Source organism: Sus scrofa, chromosome 3 (assembly GCF_054392235.1).
Source record: "Sus scrofa isolate SSC_HxYL_T2T_F1_AM1 chromosome 3, Sscrofa_HxYL_maternal_Yorkshire_Landrace_v2.0, whole genome shotgun sequence".
NCBI lineage: Eukaryota > Metazoa > Chordata > Mammalia > Artiodactyla > Suidae > Sus > Sus scrofa.
The window spans coordinates 139,267,345-139,287,677 of record NC_139385.1 but is presented as its reverse complement, the minus strand read 5'-3'; the positions used below and the strand labels follow the sequence as shown (position 1 = coordinate 139,287,677).

Here is a 20,333-nt window from a genome sequence, read left to right as displayed (position 1 = left end):
GCCGTGTATTGCTTGCTTCCCTGCGCTTAGGCGCTGCTGTACAGCGCCAAGCGGTCAGGGGCGCGGGCATCCTGGCCTGGTTCCTGATCTTTAGGGGACAGCATTCAGTCTTTCACCATCTAATGTGACATAGCTGTAGGTATCTTCCATAAGCCCTTTATCAGCTTCTCTTCTATTTCTAGTTTGCTGAGAATTTTCCTACATGAATGGGTGTTTAATTTTGTCAGATGCCTTTTCTGCATCAAGTGAAATGACCATATGGCTTTCCATTTTTAGCTTGTAATGTGGTGAATTGCATTACATTTTTAATGCTGTGACTACCCTGTGGAGTGGAAGCCTTATGTGTAGGGTGAGCACAGCTCTCATGTCATCATTTTGGGGTTTGAGGATCAGCTGCCCTTCCTTTTCCATTAGTGCCTGTTACGTGATATTGACTATAATTCCCTGTGCTATGCAGTAGGACTTTGCTGTTTATTTTATACATACAGTGGTTTGTATCTGCCAACCCCAAACTCCTAATGTATCTCTTCTTCTACCCCCTTTCCCCTTTGGTAGACATTAATTTGTTTCTTATGTCTGTGAGTCTGTTTCTGTCTTGAAAGTTCATTCGTATTATATTTAAGATTCCATGTATAAGTGATGTCATATGGTATTGGTTTTTCTCTGACTTAGTTCACTTAGTGTAATAGTCTCTAGATCCATCCATGTTGCTGCAAATCACATTACTCCATCCTTTTTAATGGCTGAGCAGTATTCCATTGTGTGTGTGTGTGTGTGTGTGTGTGTGTGTGTGTACGTGTGTACACACCTCATCTGCTTTATCCATCCGTCGGTGGACATTTAGGTTGCTTTCATGTCTTAGCTCTTGTAAACAGGGCTGCTATGAACATTGGGGTGTGTGTATCTTTTCAGATTAGCGTTTTCTCCACATGTATGCCCAGGAATGGGATCACTGGATCATATGGTATTTCTGTTTTTAGTTTTTTTCAAGGGACCTCCATACTGTTCGCCGTGGTGGCTGCACCATTTTACATTCCCACCAACAGTGCAGGAGGGTTCCCTTTTCTCCACACCCTCTCCTCACTGTACTTCATAATTGTATAGTACATTTAGAGTTATTGACAGCAGTTATTCTTCATAAATAGTAACTCCAGTGGGGTCTGATCTGCGTAAGTATAACTGTTAACCTTTCTACTATTTCATTGTATTTTGGGTAGCGTGAAGCCATGCGTGTATGGAAAAAAATAACAGCGAATTGTTCCATAAACTTTATTCTATGCCAGACACTAGTCTATATGACCTCTTAATTCTCATGACAACCCAAAAGCGTAGGTACTCTTTCCTTCATTTTACAAATGAGGAAATTGAGGTCTTGCTTCTTGGAAGGTAAGAGAAGTAAATTCCGTCTCCCTAGACATTTAACTGAGTAGCATTTATTTATATGCCAACCATTTCGAGCCATCTAAATGGTTTAAAAGTTTTAAATAGGCAGTATCCTCATTTTTTTAACTGATGGAGAGGTTTGAGATTTTTCCAAGGCCACGTGGCTGATGGGAAGGAGGGTTAGATTTGAATCTGGGTCTTTCGTTTCCAAGTTGAGTTCTTTTCCCTGTAGTTATACTCCTCTAGGGGTGGTTTGTGGAAAGGAATTAAGTCAAGATGCAAAACCCTAGACTGTTTCCTAGGGCACTGTAGATGAGATTTTCATAGTTCGTGTTCACAGACCTGTCTGAATATCAGGATGAGTACAAGAATATATTCCCAGGAGGTCCCATTGTGGTTTAGCGGAAGAGAACCCGACTAGTATCCATGAGGATGCAGGTTCAGTCCCTGGCCTCGGTCAGTAGGTTAAGGATTCAGTGTTGCTGTGAGCCGTGGTGTAGGTCACAGATGCTGCTTGGATCCCGTGTTGGTGTGGCTGTGGCTATGGCCAGCACCTGTAGCTCCAATTCGACCCTTTTGCCTGGGAACTTCCATATGCCACAGGTGCAGCCCTAAAAAGAAAAAAAGGGGCGGGGGGGGAGGAATGCATTCCCAAACTAAGTATTATCAGCTCACATTTATTTCATGAACAGCAGTCTTCCTTCTTAATTCAGCGTTTGTCCAGGAAGATATTTTATCCACATTGAGCAGTGAGGTCGGCGTTGTAGAACGGGGGTGGAATGATTCTGCACGTGAAACATTCACTCTGTATTTGCCTAAAGAGTTTTCAACGAAAGCTCTTCCGGTATGCCGTAGCCTCTTGCCGCTATGTGCGCTGAGCTGTGTGTGGTGTGACTATGAGCTCCTTGTCCGGAGGTGGACTTGGGTGTGTGTACGTATATATGGAAATGAAATTGACCGATGTAAGTAAATGCTCGTGCCTCAGCCAGAAAATATCCCGTAATTTTCCTATTGTGGACGTACATATTTTCAACTCGGCCACCATTTATTAAGCACCTACTTGATGCCAGATACTATGCTAAACCAAGGAAAGGGAGAAGAGAGAAAGAAATGAGCTAGGCTTCAGAGGATGAATTCAGACAACGAGAAGGCGAAGGACTGGCCGGCAGAGGATTCCCTGCTTGCTTGTTTTAGGGTCCAAATAAGTTTAGTGTTTATGGCAGCACCTTAGACCAAGGACTGTGTTATTGGACAGACACATGTGGATTTCAAACCTGATTCTACGGTTTGGTGGCGCTGCCCTTCTGAGCAAGGTGGTTGATCTTTTTTAGCTTTAGTTTCCTCATATGGAAAAAGGAGATGAAGGTACAGTGTCTATTTCACAGGTGCTCGGTGTGTGTGTGTTTCTTGTCTTGGAAGTGAGGGCAGAGGTCTGTGCTCTGTGCTGGAAAGAAACTTTACTTTTTTGTCCAGACAGTAGTGATGGGCGTTCTGTTTGGATTGTGATCTCCTGGGAGTGTGCTTTGGTGGTTCACAGATAAAATCTAACCTGGCCGGGGCCACCGGAAGTGCACGCTCCCTTGCTCACTGAGACTGGCCATTGCTGTTCCAGCACCATTTGGCATACGGTGCACGTCGAATCAACGCACTAAGGTTTTGTAGCAGCCTCTGGAGATCTGCTTTTATATTTTTATATTTTTACTTTTTGGCTTTTTAGGGCCACACCCACGGCACATGGCAATTCCCAGGCTAGGGGTCAAATCCGAGCTGCAGTTGCCAGCCTACACCACACACAGCCACAGCAACACAGATCCAAGCCGCATCTGCGAGCTACACCACAGCTCACAGCAACCCTGGATTCTTAACGCACTGAATGAGGCCAGGGATCGAACCCGCATCCTCATGGATACTGGTTGGTTGGGTTCTTCACCCACTGAGCCACAACGGGAGCTTCCGAGATCCGATCTGCTTTTGTAAGTCTTTTCTTCTGGGAGGATCAGCCCTTGGGAGATGAGATGCCACAAACCATGAGTAGTCCCAGTAGTGAAACAGCTGCGTCCAGCCTGCTCGTGCTTGGTGTGCTCTCAGCCTGGCCTGGAATGAACATCTTGTGTTGGAACCGAGTGTGGCATCCTTTTGCTGGGCCTTCTTTAGGAAGCCTTTGGGGAGAGTCACTGGTGGCCAGATCACTGTCAGAAGCGGGGGGGGGGCCTCCAAGGGCCTGGTCCTCCTTATGGTTCCAGGACGATTCAAGGAGAGAATCCACAGCTCCTGGCCATTTTATCACCTTTTTTTCTTTTCCCTTTGTGCTTTAAATTTTCTTTCTTTTCCTCCCTCCTTTATGGAGGAAAATCGCCCTCCCTGGGGCAGCATGACTTGGGGGAAGCAGCTTCTGATTGTGTGCGGATTGTCAGGTGAGGCTGTTAGGTTTCCTCCGGTCCTTGGTGAGCCTCAGCTGCGTGGATGTAACCGAGGCCCAGTAACATAAAAAACAAAGTTTTGCTTCTAGAAGGTGCACAAGCAGCCTTGTGTATGTTATTGCTGTCTACCCTGAATGACGACTTTATGCGTTAGGGAGAGAAGCCGTGTGGGACAAAGGTTTGTGCTTCAGTTTCCAACAACCTAAAATTTTCTTATAATGCACATTTTTTGTTCATAAGTATAATCACTGTTGATATAGGAACTCAGATGAACTGAGTCAAAGGAGGAACTATTAAAATGGTATTTTTTAAAAAAGCATCTGCTTACTGTGTCATGCAGATGAATTTTAATCGAAATAACTTTTAAGATCTAGTTAGGTGGAAAATCAAAGATATACGGTATTTTTCAGGGAGGTGGCATTTATTTCGAGAAGCCAACACTTGATTTGTTTATACCTGAACTAATTTGAGGCAGAACAAAGGAGCAGCTGGGTCACTGTGGTGTGTATTCTTTCATTCACTTATTTATTTACTCGTCAATCAGTTTGATTGTACACTCTGCTAGCTGCTGAGCGGTCTATAAATATGGACCTACCAAGGCTCACGGTGTGCTTGTAAGGGGCAGGTAGAAGTAATTAGGAAAGAGTGTGGTAAATACAGCCAGCAAAATGTGTTCCCCAAAATGAGAGGTGGTGCATGTGTGTTCATTTTCTTTTTGATTTTTTAAAGTATAGTTGGTTTGCAGTATTCTGTCAATTTTTGCTGTACAGCCAAGTGACTGAGTCATACATATATTTTTCTTTTTCTCATATTATCTTCCTCTGTTAGTTTTTATTGAAGGCTGTATACAAAGTTTCCTTTGGGAAATTAGTTGAAAAAAATTACCTTTATATAAACTCATCATTAAGGAATTTGAAGCTATTGAGGCTTTAACAAGCCGTTAAGATTAGGAGTAAGTTAAAATACTCGATTTTGGAATATTAAGTGCCTGTTAGTCTACATAGGCAGAGAGGGCTCTGGAAAATCTTGGAATACAGTTCTAAGGCTTTAAGATGGGACTAGGACAAAAAAAACCCCTAGGAGAACGTATTTCTAGCCCCCAGCCCGGGTTTTGTGGTGTGGTGAACTCTCATGAAACAAGTGGACTTCGGCCTAAATTGTGGCCGGTTTCCTGTTAAGCCCCTCTGTCCCAGTTGCTCTGATCTTGCTTGGAGGGCAGACCCACGAGCTGGGCTCTCGGGTGGTGCCACGGTGTAGCTCCTGCGTAATGGTCCGCCTTGAACCTTTACCAGGAGCCCATGAGTGCTTATGCGGGGGGGGGGGGGGGGGGCTGAATGTGTGTTTGTTCACAGTGTCACTGGAATATGTGACATGAAGGAAAGACCTTTTCCCTGGGCCCTTCGTCAAGCGTCATCAGCAGCCGAGCTTAGCCCTGATGATTTAGGCTTTCTGCGGACGTAAACTGCTTGGTGTGCCTGGCGACGCAGTGGTGCTCGTGTGTGTTTGCATTGTGCCAGCACCCGCTGAACACCTGCTGTGGTGTAGAAGGTCAGGCTCCAAAGTCAACTTTTCCCTCTTATCGGGAGGGTGGCCTGGAGCAGGTCGACTTTGCTTCCCACTCTGCAGGTTGTCGGGAGGATCAGAAGCAAGAAGGCAGATTGAATGCCTCCCCCAGGACGCCGCCCATGATCGAGGTGCAGGACTAGTTGGTGATAATAATCTTATTGCTATTAATAGCGATTCCAGGGGCTGGCTATGCTTGCTTCTCGTACAGAGAGCTGGTCCGAGAAAGTCTAGGCTGCCTGGTGGGAGGGCGTTTCTAGATGTTTCGGTGGCTGTGGTGTGGAGCCCCACCTTCCGTGAGGGTTGGACTTAAAACCAGTATGTAGAGGAGGTGGTTAGTGAAATTTAGTAAGAGGGCAGGAGGGTGGCCCTCCAGGGCAGGGAGGGAGCTCTGGATTGGCACCAGGAGGTCTGGTTTGGGGCAGGGGGAGCTTGGCCCTATCCCTGATAAACAGCTTGACTTTGGAGAACTTTTGACATCAGCGAGTAAAACATTGGATGGGAGTCTCTGTAAAGCTTCTTCAGATCTGTCCTCCCTACACGACTTCACCACCTTTGGACGTGCGGGTATCTTTTCAGTAACCCAGATACCACCCATCCGGTAAGCTGTGTGAAACTTAATCCTTCCATCCTATGTAAGGTTTCATCCCGGGTCCAGAATTTTTTGAAAACCCGAAACGCCTTCAGTTTGTTAACCTTTTGTACAATACCCCTTTTTTTGCTCTCCTGCCCGTCATGCTCTTGATCCCTGCCTTGACCCCCCATCGCTCGCCTCGGCGGTGTCCCACGTAGGACATGCTGGCTGACCTCTCTGCTCCTCGGTTAGGGTGAGGCTCTTCCCTTTGCCAGAGGGGCACCACCTTGGAACACTGCCCTGGCACCGCGTGCCCCTGGCGGGGCGTCTCAGGCGGTCCGCTGTCTGCATCAGCACCAGGGGATGGCTTAGCGGTTTGCCTGCCGGGCAGGATACTGGCCTTGTTAGTTCATGTGCTGCTTTCTGACCGTAGGTGAGCTTTTTGATTTGAGGGCTTCTGTGGGTTTGCCGACTGCCTCCGCGAGAGGGGCTTTTAGGGAGTGGAAACCAATGGAAGGGACATGGACACGTTGGCACCTCTGCCGCTTACTGGCTCACGCGTCGTTGGTCTTAGACGCTCAGTCTGGTCCTCGACTTCCTCATTCTGAAATTTGAGAATGATACTAAGTCACTACCTATTTATCATTTATTCTTTTCTGGCTGCAGTTGCAGCACCTGGAAGTTCCCAGGCCAGGGCCTGAATCCGAGCCGCAGCTGCAGCCTACCCCACAGCTGTGGCAACACCAGATCCTTCTTCCTTTTTCTTTTCTTTTTTTTAACGGGTGCACCTGCAGCATATGGACGTTCCCGGGGTGGGGCTGGAATCGGAGCTTCACCTGAGGCCTACAGCAGCACAGCTTGTGGCAACGCCAGATCCAATCAGATCCACTGATTGAGGCCAGGGGTTCTCACAGAGACAACTTCAGGTGTTTAACCCACTGAGCCACAATGGGAACGTGATGCCAGATCCCTTCACCCGCTGTGCTGGGCTGAGGATCGAATCCATGCCTCTGCAGTGACCTGAGCCACTGTACTTGGCGTCTTACCCACTGCACTGTGGCAGGAACTCCCTAAATGACTAGTTAGATGAAACTGTGTTCAGAGGGCACTTGGGCCAGCGCCAGGCACGGAGCAGGTGTTCCGGGGAGGGGCGCTGTTACCGTGTCTTCTTGTGCATGTGACAGCTCCCGCCCTGACACACTGGCTCTCCTCCTAACTCTCCACTTCATGTCTCTTAGGCGTTAAGTCCTGGTGCCAAACCCGGCGGATCCTGGAAGCTGTCACTCGCTGGCCCGTCCTCCACTCCTGTCCGCACACACACACCCTAATAACCTTTTTATGATGTGTCCCCAGCCCTTAGGCATCATTATGCCCCTCTCATCTAGCGGTCAGACACTTGGCGACCCCTGCCATCTAGAACATGTCCCAGAACTGGAAATCACCAGAAGAGGCCTCAGCTTGGCTGCCCTAGAGTCTGGGCCGGACCATGGGTGCTGAGGAAGGCGGCAGATGGCAGCAAGAGTGAAGCACAGCCGGCGGGCCGTGCGGCGTGGGCGGCCACGGCTCTGCCTCCACGCCAACCGTCCGGCGTGGTCCAGGCGAGGCAGTCTCTCGTGCTCCCCGGGACCCTGAGAATAGAGGCAGAATTGCACTGGCTTCTCTATTTCAGAAAACAGGACGGTGTACAACTGGTTTCTGTGGGATTTCCAACCAGGATGGTTTTTAAAAAACTAGCCATTGGTATTTTGGTGTCATTCCCCACCCCTCCCCAGATCATCGGTTTATGGAGAACTGGATCTTTCAAGCATGAGGAAAATGTTAGCCTGCGGGCTGTGGGGTCACGGTCCAGGCTGTGAGTGTGCTGCTTTCTGCCACTGTCTTGCCAGGTGACCCAGTGAGAGTTAACTCTGTGAGCCTCTGTTTCTCCTGTAAAACACCGATCACACCCCCGGCTCAGAGGGTCCCGGGGGGATCCGGGAGCCTGGCCGGAAGGCATCAGATACAGGCCCTTGGGGGTGTGGGAATGTGCTCTCTTTGGCTGCTCTTCACTCTGTTTCTAGCAGTAACATCCCCTCATGTCCGCTAGTCACTTGGGAAATGTTTTCGGACCATTTGACGTGTCGGTTGTATATTTCAGTTAGAGTGTAAGTTTTTTATGCTCAGCGGCCCTGTTTTGATCATGGATTTTAGTGTCTCCAGATTCCTACTGGGGTGGTCACTACTGCTCTTGTCCACTCTGCCAGGGGCTCAGTGTTGGCGTTGCATGATTCTGGCCCTTGGCATTCATCTGTCACTGCGAATTTTCCTGTCCCCAAAACCAGATGTTGAAATTTATGATAAATGATACCGTCTGTCGACTTTTGTCATTTCCCTCCCCCCCCCCCCCCAGAAGCTTAGACTCCTAGAATTTATGTCTAGAGGAAATTTCACTGTAGCATTCCTGTGGCCAGCTGCCCTTCTGTGATGCAGGGGCTGAGAGGCTGCCCCTTGGCCAAGGCCACACAGCCAGTTAGTGGTGGGGCCAGGCTGGCCTTGGGCATCTGTAGCCCAGGTTTCTCTCCTCTTTCTAGCCGATGGGGCCTAATGCCTTGCTCTTCTGATGTGAGGCTTTTGTCTCAGAATTTTGCCGCAAAGGACCTGAAATGTGGGGTGAACTTGATCTGTGTGCCAGGCTCTGTGGCTTGACCCTGCCCCTTAACCCTCGCTGGCTGCCCCCTCTGCCCTCACGTCTCCAAAGTCGGTGGCAGAGCTGTCCTCGGATAGCAGTTTTCATTTCTGTGATGATTGTGGTGTCTAAAGGGTTTGAAACTTACAGACTTGAACCAGTGTGAGAAAAAGAATGGGTATGCCTGGGTCACTTTGCTGTACAGCAGAAGTTGACAGAACAGGGTAAATCACCTATGATAGAAAAAATAAAAACCTAAAAATAAACTTGAACCACACATTTAGACTCAGATGGGGAGCGATTTGAGGGCTGTCATGAGTGTCTGTCACCCACACTCCCCAGGGCCTGTCAGGAGTGTCCTCCAGAGGGACCTTGCTGAGGTATGGAGAATTCCTGGGAAGGAGGTGGCAGGTGTCATGGGGACCGCACGTGGGCCTTCTCAGGGGAGCAGCAGGAGAGGCGCCCTGGGGGCTCCGAAAGCGGATGCCGCGGGAGGCGGGACCCTATTCCCGCGTTGGCTGAGTGGGGTTGGCTGTGCTGCGCCGGCAGAGGAGGCCAGGACCTCCCGGGCCCTGGTCAGAGAGGGATAGCCCTGGACGTGACTCTGCCAACCTTCTGGGTTTTGTCTGGGCTGGTCTGTGACAGGATCGCAGCCACGTCAGGCTGTGCGCTGTGCTGGAGGGAGGGCAGGAGTTAGGGTCACGTCCAAGTTTACAGTTTGTGTCTCTTCCCACCTGTGCTGTTTCTGTTTTTTTTTTTTTTTTTTTTTTTTCTTTTCTGTCTTTTTAGGGCTATACCTGCAGCATGTGGAGGTTCCCAGGCTAGGGGTCAAATCAGAGCTGCAGCTGCCGGCCTACACCATAGCCACAGCACCGCCAGATCCGAGCCACATCTTTGACCTACGCCACACAGCTCACAGTGACGCCAGATCCATAACCCACGGAGCGGGGTCAGGAATCAAACCCGCAGCCTCGTGGTTCCTAGGCAGATTCGATTTCTGTGGCACCCTGATGGGAACTCCATGTACTGTTTTTCTTACTTGGGAAGCCGACTTCATCTCTTGAGCCTCGGTTTCACCATCCGGAAAATGAGGAGATAATACATCCCCGAACTGCCTCCTGGGGTTGGTACGAGGCTGAAACGGTACGCATGATGGCCTCGGGACCGAAGCTCCACCTTCGTCATCATTCTTAGCGTTTAGCATCCCGCCTGACACAGAGAGGGCGTTGCCGCTTTGCCGACCAGCCCTCTGTTGCCTGTACGCTGCACTGCACGCATGGCAGTTATTACTGATAATGCAAGGGGTGATGTTTGGCCGCTGACTTCATGCTGGGCACAGGGCAATGGACAGGTGCCAAGCAGGCTCACTGCACTGTCCTTTCTAGATCCCCGGGGTTCTGGCAATGCCCAGGATCACGCACGGCTCTGGGAATATCAGACCCAGGGTCCCATGCGGCCGTCAGGCCCTTGGTCTTAGTCACGTAACAAGCTCTGGCATGTGTAGAGTGGTTTCCCGTGCCACAGCTGGTATCGGAGGATGTGGGGCGCATTGCCTGGCGCCCAAGGAGCGTATAGCGTGGTGGGGTTTGGTTTAAACTAGTCCACAAATAGCCATTGAGACACGGTTGCAGGCCGTTAACTGCCTAAGAGGAACAGGGAGTGGGCTGTGGCCTCAGGAATCTGTAAATCAGGGTCAGGGTGGAGGGGCTGCTCTCAGCCTCTGAGATGTTGCATCTCTTCCTGTTCCTCAGGCTCAAGTTAAACAATAGAATCAGACAATGACTGCTGGAGGGGAAAGGGCCGTGGGCATGAGATCAGATGGGGCCGTCGTGGCTGTCTGCGAGCAGGGCGTGGAGCCCAGTGTGGCGGGGGCAGAAGTGGATCAGACGCGGGCCTCCCCCTCAAGGAACGAGGCGTCTCGTGGGGAGGACAGTGGATCCCCAGTGAACAGCAGACAGGGCAGGCTGAGAGCAGGCTTTCTCAGAGAGGGAGGGCTGCTGAGACGCCTCCCCGTCCCCTCTGTCCTCCCCACGTCCCCGGCAGAGGAGGGGTGGGCCTGGAGAAGGTGCTGAGACGGGAACGGGGTGTGGGGCCGCGCCGGGACGGCCGAGATAGAGACGAAAGGCGGGCGGCCGGCAGGTCGTGGGGAGCTGGACCGTCGCGTTTTGGGGCTTTCGTCTGGGAACCGTGTGGGCCCTGTGGTTTGTCACTGCGGCGCTGGGCTGAGAAGGGAGCCGCGGCGAGGGCGGGCCCGAGCCCACCTTCCGTGCTCTGCCCCCGGCGCCCCGGGGGCCGGGCTCCGGGCTGTGTCCTCGCGGTGGCGCTGAAGGCTGGGGTGGCAGGGCGCTCGCCCCAGTGGCCGCCGAGCCGGTGCTGTCTGTTCAGTGACCGGAGGAGGCGGCTGCCTTTTGTGTGCCCTGGAAAGGCGCTGCTTGCCCTGATGAGTTCCTCTTCCTCCATCCCAGCTGGTGGGCCCCGGGCCCTGTGGGAGAAGGTGAAGGCCGCCCGGGGACAGGAGCCGTGAGGGCTTCGTGGGGGGACCTCTTGGCTGGGGCCTCCGTGCTGGGACCGGAGGAAACCGGGGTGGGCGATGGAGCGAGCGCCTGCGGAGCCGGCGGGAAGGGCCTGGAGCTGGAGCGCTGCTCGGCCGGCAGGAAGGGAGGCCGCCCGGGAGGAAGCAGGACCGCGGCCTGGGGGGAGTCGAGGGACTTTAGCGGCAGGAAGTGTGTGACAGCATCTCTCGTTTCTTTCTTCCTTCGGAAGAATTTTTCTCACAAGCTAACGTGCGCATCCTTGAGTTTCTCCCGTGCGTTTCTGTGAGGAGCCGGACCGTCGGCTGGGGGGGGCTGTAGGGACAGGGAGGCGCCAAGCGGGGCCTGCAGCGCGCTCCCCCCGCGGAGGCCGGCGGGAGAGCCAGCTCCTGTCAGGACAGCCGGTGATGCCCGCTGCGTAGACGCGGCAGGCCTCGCTGGGGGGGCAGGCCGTGGGCAGGTGGGCGCACAGACGCCTGGGGCCTTGACGTTGGCAACTGCCTTCGTGTTGAGGGGATTAGGAACCAGCGAACCTAGAGAAATCGGTCTTCAAGGCCTTTGGAAGGTCCTGGAAGATTTCGGGCCTCGTGCCGCCCTGCCCAGCGACGCTGACCTTCCGTGGCGGGCTCCAGCCCTCCAAGGGTCCTGTGCCGCCGCCGCCGTCCGTCCTCGGGTGTCCCGAGCGTTTCTTAGTGTCCTGAGCGTGAAGCAAGGGTCGCCAGGGGAGGCTGGACTTCTTCCCAGGTGAAGAGAAAGAAGGAAGCGGGATGGAAAGTCGGGAGGAGACGCACGTCCCGTGTTTCTGTTTCCTCTTGAAACGTCAGCCCAACTGAGGGACGACGGGCGTAGAGGAGGCGGTACCCGGGTGAAGGGCGCAGCCCAGGGAGTCTTGCCAGACGTGGCAGTGTCAGATGGGCGTTCCGTCATCAGTGCCCTCTGAGGTCCACGCGGTGTCACGCGTCTACTCTGTCACGCCGGCTCTGTCGTTGGTAGAATTTCACGTGCTCTTGAGAACAGACGTGGACTCCTGCGACCCGTAACCTGGGCCTGGCGCCCGTCGCGGTCTCTGTAACCCCGGATCACTGCTTTTTCTCGCACGGTGACGTCGTCAGGTGACGCAGCGCAGTGACTGTCAGCGCCTCGCCCACCGAGGGGCGTTGGAGCCCTTTCTGGTTTGGGGCTGTTCCGCCTAAAACTCTGATGAACATCTGAAGACACGTCGGTGTCGACGTATCTCCTCTTCATTTATGTTTGGGTACCTACCTGGGCATGGGGCTCCGGGGTCGTGCGTCTGCTGGGTGGATGTTTGACTCTGGAAGACGCCGGCGGGCTGGTTTCTAAAGGGTTGTGCCGATTTTCACTCTCACCGGCACAACCCTTACATCCATTTTGGCCACTTGAGCGGGTGCGTCGCGGAATCTCCCTGAGGTTTGAGTTTCTGTTTCTCTGATGAGGGTGTTCAGTATCTTTTCACGTCCCTGTTGGCCGTCGCATAACTTCTTTGATCTGTCTGGCCCGGCTTGCACCGTGGGAGCCCCTTCTCATATCCTGACCCAGATTGGGCGGGCAGGGATTCTGATAATGAGCGGGGAATGGTTCTCCCTGGAGGGGCTGCTCAAGAGCCCGTAAGTAACAGTCCTCTGAGACTAGATTCCAAAAGATCTACTCGGCCGAATGATACTGCAGGTATTCCTTGGAGCTGGGGAAAGTCATTATTACAGAAAAAATTTAAAGAATGGATAGCCTGGGAGTTCCCGTTGTGACCCAGCAGGTTACAAACCCTACTAGTATCCATGAGATTGCGGGTTCCATCCCTGGCCTCGCTCAGTGGGTTAAGGATCTGGTGTGGTCATGACCTGCGGTGTAGGTCACAGATGTGGCTTGGATCTGGCATTGCTGTGACTGCAGCATAGGCCAGCAGCTGTAGCTCCGACTTGACCCCTAGCCTGGGAACTTCCATATGCTGCGGGTGTGGCCCTAAAAAAGCAAATAGAAAAAGAAATTTATAGCCCGCAATTTACTTTAAAAAATTCTCCTATAGTTCTTTGTTTGGGGATTTTTTTTTTTTTTTTGCCACACCCATAGCATATAGAAGTCCCCCCCCCCCCGCCCCCGGCCGCAGCTACGACCTCCACCACAGCTGCAGCAATGCCAGCTCCTGAACCTGCCGTGCCACAGTGGGAGCGTCGCCTCTGGAGTTTTAAAGAGGTGGACTCGCATCATCCTGTTACAAGGACAGTTTTTGTTTGTTTGTTTTCGTCTTTTTGTCTTTTCCAGGGCCGCACCCACGGCATATGGAGGTTCCCCGCCTAGGGGTCGTAAATTGCGGGCTATAAATTCCTTTTTCTATTTGCTTTTTTAGGGCCACACCCGCAGCATATGGAAGTTCCCAGGCTAGGGGTCAAGTCGGAGCTACAGCTGCTGGCCTATGCTGCAGCCACAGCAATGCCAGATCCAAGCCACATCTGTAGGCCGCTGGCCTACTCCATAGCCATAGCAACACAGGATCCAAGCCACATCTTTGACCTATGTACCACAGCTCACGGCAACGCCAGATCCTTAACCCACTGAGCGAGGCCAGGGATGGAACCCGCACCCTCGTGGTTCCTAGTCGGATTCGTTAACCACTGAGCCTCGACGGGAACTCCACGAAGACAGTTTATTTGATGTCCGTGAGGACGGGGTAAAGCGGTAGTGCTCTGGTTTGTGTGTCCATGGTCGTGGATGGTTCTAGGAGGTGCCCTTAGAACTAACAGGGTTCATGCCCTCCCCGTGTTCAGAGATGGTGGGACTTGCCCCAGATTATGAAGGGAACTGGGGGCAGAACTGATGTGGGGACCCTGAAGTTCCCCCGAGGTTCTTTAGGGCTTGGCATGGTCTCGATTCTGGTTTTATCTTTAATATTTACAGCAATTGTTGGAAAAATTTCAAAAGCCAAGATTTGTACTCTGATGTTTGCATCTCCTAGCAGTGAGGTGCTGTGCCTGGAACTTTTTTTTTTTTTTTTTTTTGTCTTTTTGCTATTTCTTAGGCCGTTCCTGCGGCATATGGAGATTCCCAGGCTAGGGGTCTAATCAAAGCCGTAGCCACCGGCCTACGCCAGAGCCACAGCAACGCTGGATCCGAGCCGCATCTGCGACCTACACCACAGCTCACGGCAACGCCGGATCGTTAACCCACTGAGCAAGGGCAGGGACCGAACCCACAACCTCATGGTTCCTAGTCGGATTCGTTAACCACTGCGCCACGACGGGAACTCCCCTGGAACATTTTAAACTCTTGATAAGAATGAGCTGAGGGTGCACACTCACTGATTTGTCTGGGTGCCCCTTGGTAGGCAGCACGACAGGTGTTGAAGAAGATGCTCAGCCTGGCATTGCCCAGGGACGTGGCTCTGCAGCGAGAGCGTTTTAGTGCCATTTCGATGAAGAGACATGTGTGCCCCTGGATGCATGGAAGGACCTCAGCAGGTCCGCAGCCTTCCTCATCAGTGACTCATTTTACAGGCCAGACAGGTTCTCAGAGATGGGGCAGGAGGAGAGCTGTCCTAGACTCTGGTTGTCCTGGTGACACAATTCATTCATTTACTCAGTGTTATTGAGTGTCAGCTATGTGCTAAGCACAGCTCTGGGGTGATCACAGCAGAAAAAAATAGCAGGGCAGCATGGGCATCAAGATGCTGAAGGTTGGTGTTTCGCGTGTGCGTGTGTGTGTGTGCGCGCGTATGTGTACGCCTGGGCCACTTTCACTTAAATGTCAGGCGAAGCAGCAGCCAGTTGTACAAGAAGAAATGAGTGTCCCGTGCTTGATGCTGAGGTAGTATTGACACAGGCTTAGTGTAGCCGTAAGTCTTAGGTGCTTGTTTTCTGACGTATTTGAGGTAAGGACGGAAGCAGGCATTAGATGCTGCCAGTGGTAGAGAGTTGAAACAGTTTCTTACTATTGCCAAGCTTTTGAATCAGTTTAAGTAAAGAATATCTTGGGCTGCTTTTAAAAAATAACGTCTGTGACCACCTGTTTCTATTTGTATTTGGAACTCAGACTTTTCTCCATCTCGTTATAACTAAAAAATTACCAAAGGGCAACTACTAGCCACTGGCATCCACGTGGCCGGTTTCAGATGCGTGAACGCAGCCTCGTGGGTTTCACTGACCATCCTGTTTATAGGATGTGATGGTGTGCATTTGATCAGTCTGTATTCTAGTAAGATAACCTTTTAAACCCACTCTGTTTAAAAAGACTGGCCAAGGGAGTTCCCGTTGTGGTGCAGTCATAACACACCGGGCTAGTATCCATGAGGATGCAGGTTCGATCCCTGGCCTCACTCGGTGGGTCCAGGATCCGGCGTTGCTGTGAGCTGTGGTGTAGGTCACAGGCGTGGCTTGGTCCCACATTGCTGTGGCTGTGGTGTAGGCGGCAGCTGTAGCTCCAATGCAACCCCTAGCCTGGAAACTTCCATGTGCCGTGGGTGCGGCCCTGAAAAGACCGGCCGAGTGGGACACAGTGTGACTGTTCCTTGAGCGTGTCCTGTCCCGCCCTGCCCTGATCGCTTGACTTTGACCTCCCTGCCAGGGCTCGTCACCCTCTGACCACCTGCCACTTTCCCAGGCTGTGTTTACCTCCCACAGGAGACCTTTCCCTGACGGCCCGCCGAGTGTCGTCGGGCATAAATGAAAGGAGATGCCTGTGGTCCCATTCATCCCGCGTCCACGGAGCATTTCTAGGTGTCAGATGCTGTGCTGGGTGCGGAGAGTCTGAGACACACGCCAGGGGTCTGCTCTGAAGGAGCTGCTGGTCCTGCTTTGTTCCCTGGCCTGGGCTTTCTCAGAAACCTCAGGCCTTCAAAGCAAGGACCGGGTCACACACGGCGGTGTGAACCCCGGCTCGCGCGAGCGGAATGGCTGCCGCAGCAGCGGTGCAGAACGAGTGCAGGCTCTAGAAAAAATCTCCCCCCAAAGGAAAATAGCTTTCTCTTCTTGGTTTGCTGCTGCTTGTCTTTTTAACAGCTGTTTACCTCGAACAGACGGAGGGAAGAGCACCTGAGGTCAGAAAGAACAGCAGCTAAGATAACAGGGAAGTGTTTTTTGGAACTGAAAAGGAAATTACAAAGGTGGCATCTTGGTTTCATTCTTGGCTCTGTGGCCTTGGGGAAACCACTTCACGTAGCCTCGGCTCTGTTAGGATAACGTCCCTGCATTCGGAACCAGCAGCTGTCCGCTGTGTGTGGAAAGAGCCCTGTAGGTGTGAGCCATTGTTACTCCTGCTGCCAGTGTGCCCACGTTGCTGAGTTGTACTGACATGCACTTTATCTTTGTTCCGATTTTGAGAAATCCAAACCAGGGAAATGTGGCATTTTTAGTTAAAAATTACTTTTTGCTATGACTTTTTTTTGTCTTTTGGGGCCGCACCCGCAACATATGGAGGTTCCTAGGCTATGATTGAATTGAAGCTGTAGCCGCCAGCCTACACCACAGCTCACGGCAATGCCAGATCCTTAACCCAGGGAGTGAAGCCAGGGATTGAACCTGCAACCTCATGGTTCCTCGTCGGATTCGTTTCCGTTGCGCCATGATGGGAACTCCCTGCCATGACCAAATACTTGTGCTTATTACCTTTGGAATAGGCTTATTGGCAGTATTACTAGCTAGTTGTTCCCTGATTCTGCTGAGACTCTCAGGCAGGATTCTTACTTATTACTCTGGAAAACTGATGTTACATCACGGGTACTGGAACAGTCGTGATCCCTCTTTGGAAAGATAGCAGCAATGCACATTGTCTTAAAGTTCCTTAGAACTTTGCGTCTGGAACCTTGGAGGAGAAGTGACTTGTCCGGGGCCAGGTGACTTGTCTATGAGTAGGTGACAGAGCTAGGTGGTGGCTCCTCCTTGTTTGGCACAGTCCACCATCTGGCCACTTGTCGGCAGAATGTCTGTGGACTCAGGCAGCTTCCTCGGTTTTCTTGAGGAAGGGGTCAGTAATTTGTATCTTTGCCTTTTTGAGGGATGGTAAATATTTTGCATATTAGCTTCAAAGCAGACAGCATTCTGGTCTGAGGAACAACATACAATATCATTACTTTTTTTTTGGTTAGGACTTGGGGATTTTTTTTTTTTTAAATTAAAGTGTGGTTGATTTATTCTGTTTCTTCAGTTTCTGTTGTACAGTGAAGGGACCCAGTCACAGCCAGTTCCCGGTGCTGTGCGGTAGGCCCCAGGGCTCATCGGGAATATCCTCACTTTTATATCATTCCGTGTCTTTGCATCGCTCTTCTCCCCATCATCCTTCAGACTGAACAAACAGCACCATGAAACGCAGCATCTGTTTTTCGGACTCAGCATTTGGAGTTGCCCAGAGGATTGCCGCCGCAGTGACCGTGTGTGTGTGTGTGTGTGTGTGTGTGTGTGTGTGTGTGTGTGCGCGCGCGCGCGCCACAGGGGAGGGGAGGACTGGGGTCTGCTCTGTGGCCCCCCTTGTGGGCAGGAGGGGGGCCTTCCCCTGGGCTGTGGGAACCGGTTCCCGCTCTCCCTTTTGTTGTGCTAGCTGGGATTTAGAATTTTCTTTTCTTTGGATGGAGAACAAAGAAAGTGAAATGAATGGTCTGAAGCTCTTCCTTGGAGAGAAGCGCTCACGTTCCCAGATGCTGAAAATAAGGCCCCTTGGGAGCCGCCTCAGCCTGCCGAGAGCCAGTCCTGCCTTTGGCTGCCTGTCCGCCTCCCCAGCTGCCCCTCGGTGACAGGGACCTGTCCCCATGTCCAGCCACATCCTGCTGCCCAGGCTGGCCCTGTGGCCGCTCTTCCTGCTGAGCTGCTGTCACCCTCTCTTCTCCTGGACCCACCGGCCCACATTCTGTCCCTGCTCCGCCGCAGCACCTGCCGCTCGCATCCTGGGTGGAGGGTGCTGCCTGTGGCAGAGCTCTTTGGAGGGAGGAAGAAGCACCGAGGCCAGCAGTGTCCCTGCGCGGTGCCTCCTCTCTGGTCCCCAGAGGCCCACTGCTCCCAGTTGGATCCAGTTGGTGGATACCTCTCCCTCCAGCACAGTGGACACTGTCTTCTCTGTGTGTGTTTAAGCAGAGGCTTCTTTTCACACCCTCCGGCGTCACTCCTTTGCACGTGTGTCTGTCCAGCGCATGTCCAAGCTCTGTCCATCTCTCCCCACAGACAGCCACCTTTTGGTCCCAGGGGGAGCCCACTGGGGAAGAAGCCCCTAGAAGGTGGAGTGGGGGAGGGGCAGAGTGCATGGCCCGGGACAGGAAAAAGCCGGCTGGTTCCGCTGCCCCCTGGCCTCCCTCCCCAGTGCATCTTTCCCCTCCCCTGATGCTGCGCTGCTTGGGTTGCAGGAAACTAAGAGCTTAGTTCCTAGAGATGTGGCCTTGGGGATAGGGAGGGGCTGGGGACCGAGGTCGGGCTCATGACTCGTGGAAAGCAGGAGGGCACGGGGACCCAGCCAGCATGTTGGCCTTACCTGCAGGTTCACCGTCCTTTCCCAGAAAACTCACTCGGCCGCATTTAGAGGGCAGCTTTGCACGGCCGGCAGCTTCGGGGCCCCAGCCAGCCTGCGGGTGTCTCCCTTCCTCGTTCTGGGCGTCCCTCCCCTCTGCTTCCCACCCCGTCACAGGCAGGGCGCCAGGGCTTCGGGACGGGAAACAGGAGCTGGGGAGTGGAAGATGGACTCAGCGAGGTGGTGGTGGTCTCCCTAGTCGTCCCCTCGAAAGGCCAGGCCTGGGTTGTGTCACCCCACCAAACCCGTCAGCCAGCTCCCTCTGCTTCAGCCCCAGCCTGGGTACAGGTGTCCTGGGTGGCTCCCCCCGGGCACCTGCACCAGCCTCATGGAGAGGGACCCAGAGGACGCACAGGATGGGGTGTAGGGCAGCTGCACAAGCCCGCCGCCCTCCCCGGCGCTCCTCCAGCCTGGAAGCTGGACTGTTAGCGCATGGGGGTGGGCGGGGGACATGACACTTCTGGAAGCTTTTCTCGCAGCCTGAGGGGGCTCTCCTAGCCTTTCATTAAACTCGGAGCCAAATAAATGACTTTGGGCACGTCCCTTGAACTCTGAGTCAGCGTCTTCTGCTCTAGACTGGGGAGAACCCATGGTGATCTCACAAGAGGTAAGCGTTGCCCAGGCCGGTGCATGTTGAAGTGCTTTGTGGAATTTAAGTGGAGGTGTGATGCTTGGGACTGTAGATTTTAGACTCACACCTCCTGTCTTCGGAACGGAAAGGTGTGTCTCTCAGACGCTACCGCCCTCATCTGAGTGACGCTGTGGCTGTCGGGTCCCTGGAAACAGCGGTAGAGCTTTGGCCGTCATCCGGCCTTACTGTCACCCTCACAGGTGGCAGCAGTGGGGGCAGCGCTAGAGCTGTGGCCCTGCGGCTGGGAGGTGGCAGGCCTGCCTCGAGGCCTGGCCGACACCAGGTACCCTCTGCTCCCAGAGTGGAATTCCTCACTTGCTTCCCTCAATGCTAAAGCTGAGAGAGGGTGAGCCACCCCCACTGGGTCACCCCAGGGCACCCTGTGCGGCCGCCTGCCCCGTGAGCCTGTCTTTTCTGTGTTAGCCCCTTAGCCCCTTAGAGACGCAGAGACACTCCAGGGAAAGTTGTGAGGATTTAAGTCGATGGGAAAAAACTTACGGGAGTGGGAGTGAAACGCTGGCAGGAGCTACAAAGCTGCTTTTTCTTAGTTTCTCTCTCATTATCAGACTTGGAAACACTTAGCCTGCTGATTGGGACGGTCCTGGGGAGGTGGGGTTTCTGAAGAGCTGCTGGGTTTGGTGATAAGTGTGTGGTAGGTTTAGCCCCTGGGAGACCAGAGGACACTGGCAATGACAGGCCGTGCGTGCCACCGCTCTTGTTCTGGGAAGCAGGTGTTACCGCGCCCACCTCTTGATGAAGGGACGGGAGTGAGAAAGGCGCAGCGGTTTGATTTGAGACGGTGCTGCCGGGAGCCTGGCTTAGAACCTCGTCCGTCTGATCCTAAAGCCGTTGATTTTCGGCACGTTCGCCAAAAGGACACCCCGGAGGGACCAGAACTAGGTTGCATTCTTTCGGCTTCTTTTCGTTATGATGTCATCCTGGGGGTGACCCTGGGGGGTTAGTGCTGGGGTGTTGGGGGTGTTGAGAGACTTGAGGGGGGGCCTGGCTTTTCCTGTTTCCAGCACGTGCGTTGCTTCAAGCCTCCGGTCCTCGTTCCAGGCTGTGGGGG

At 53.0% G+C, this 20,333-nt stretch overlaps 1 protein-coding gene across 15 annotated transcripts in view; it reads left to right on the top strand.

The window, feature by feature from the left end:
- Nucleotides 1–20,333, top strand: part of ASAP2 (ArfGAP with SH3 domain, ankyrin repeat and PH domain 2) — a 164,301-nt gene that overhangs the window by 30,282 nt on the left and 113,686 nt on the right. Inside the window, exon 1 of one of the 15 annotated variants that reach the window (XM_021087865.2) lies at nucleotides 10,994–11,099. The exons of 11 other annotated variants lie outside the window; for them this stretch is intronic. In XM_021087865.2, the coding sequence (XP_020943524.1) occupies nucleotides 11,046–11,099 (54 nt within the window). In that variant the 5' untranslated portion in view covers nucleotides 10,994–11,045. Of the gene's footprint in view, nucleotides 1–10,993; nucleotides 11,100–17,618; nucleotides 19,241–19,919; nucleotides 20,165–20,333 lie in introns of those variants that run through there. 3 more of the 15 variants (XM_085019998.1, XM_085019993.1, XM_085019999.1) reach the window with 3 other exon arrangements.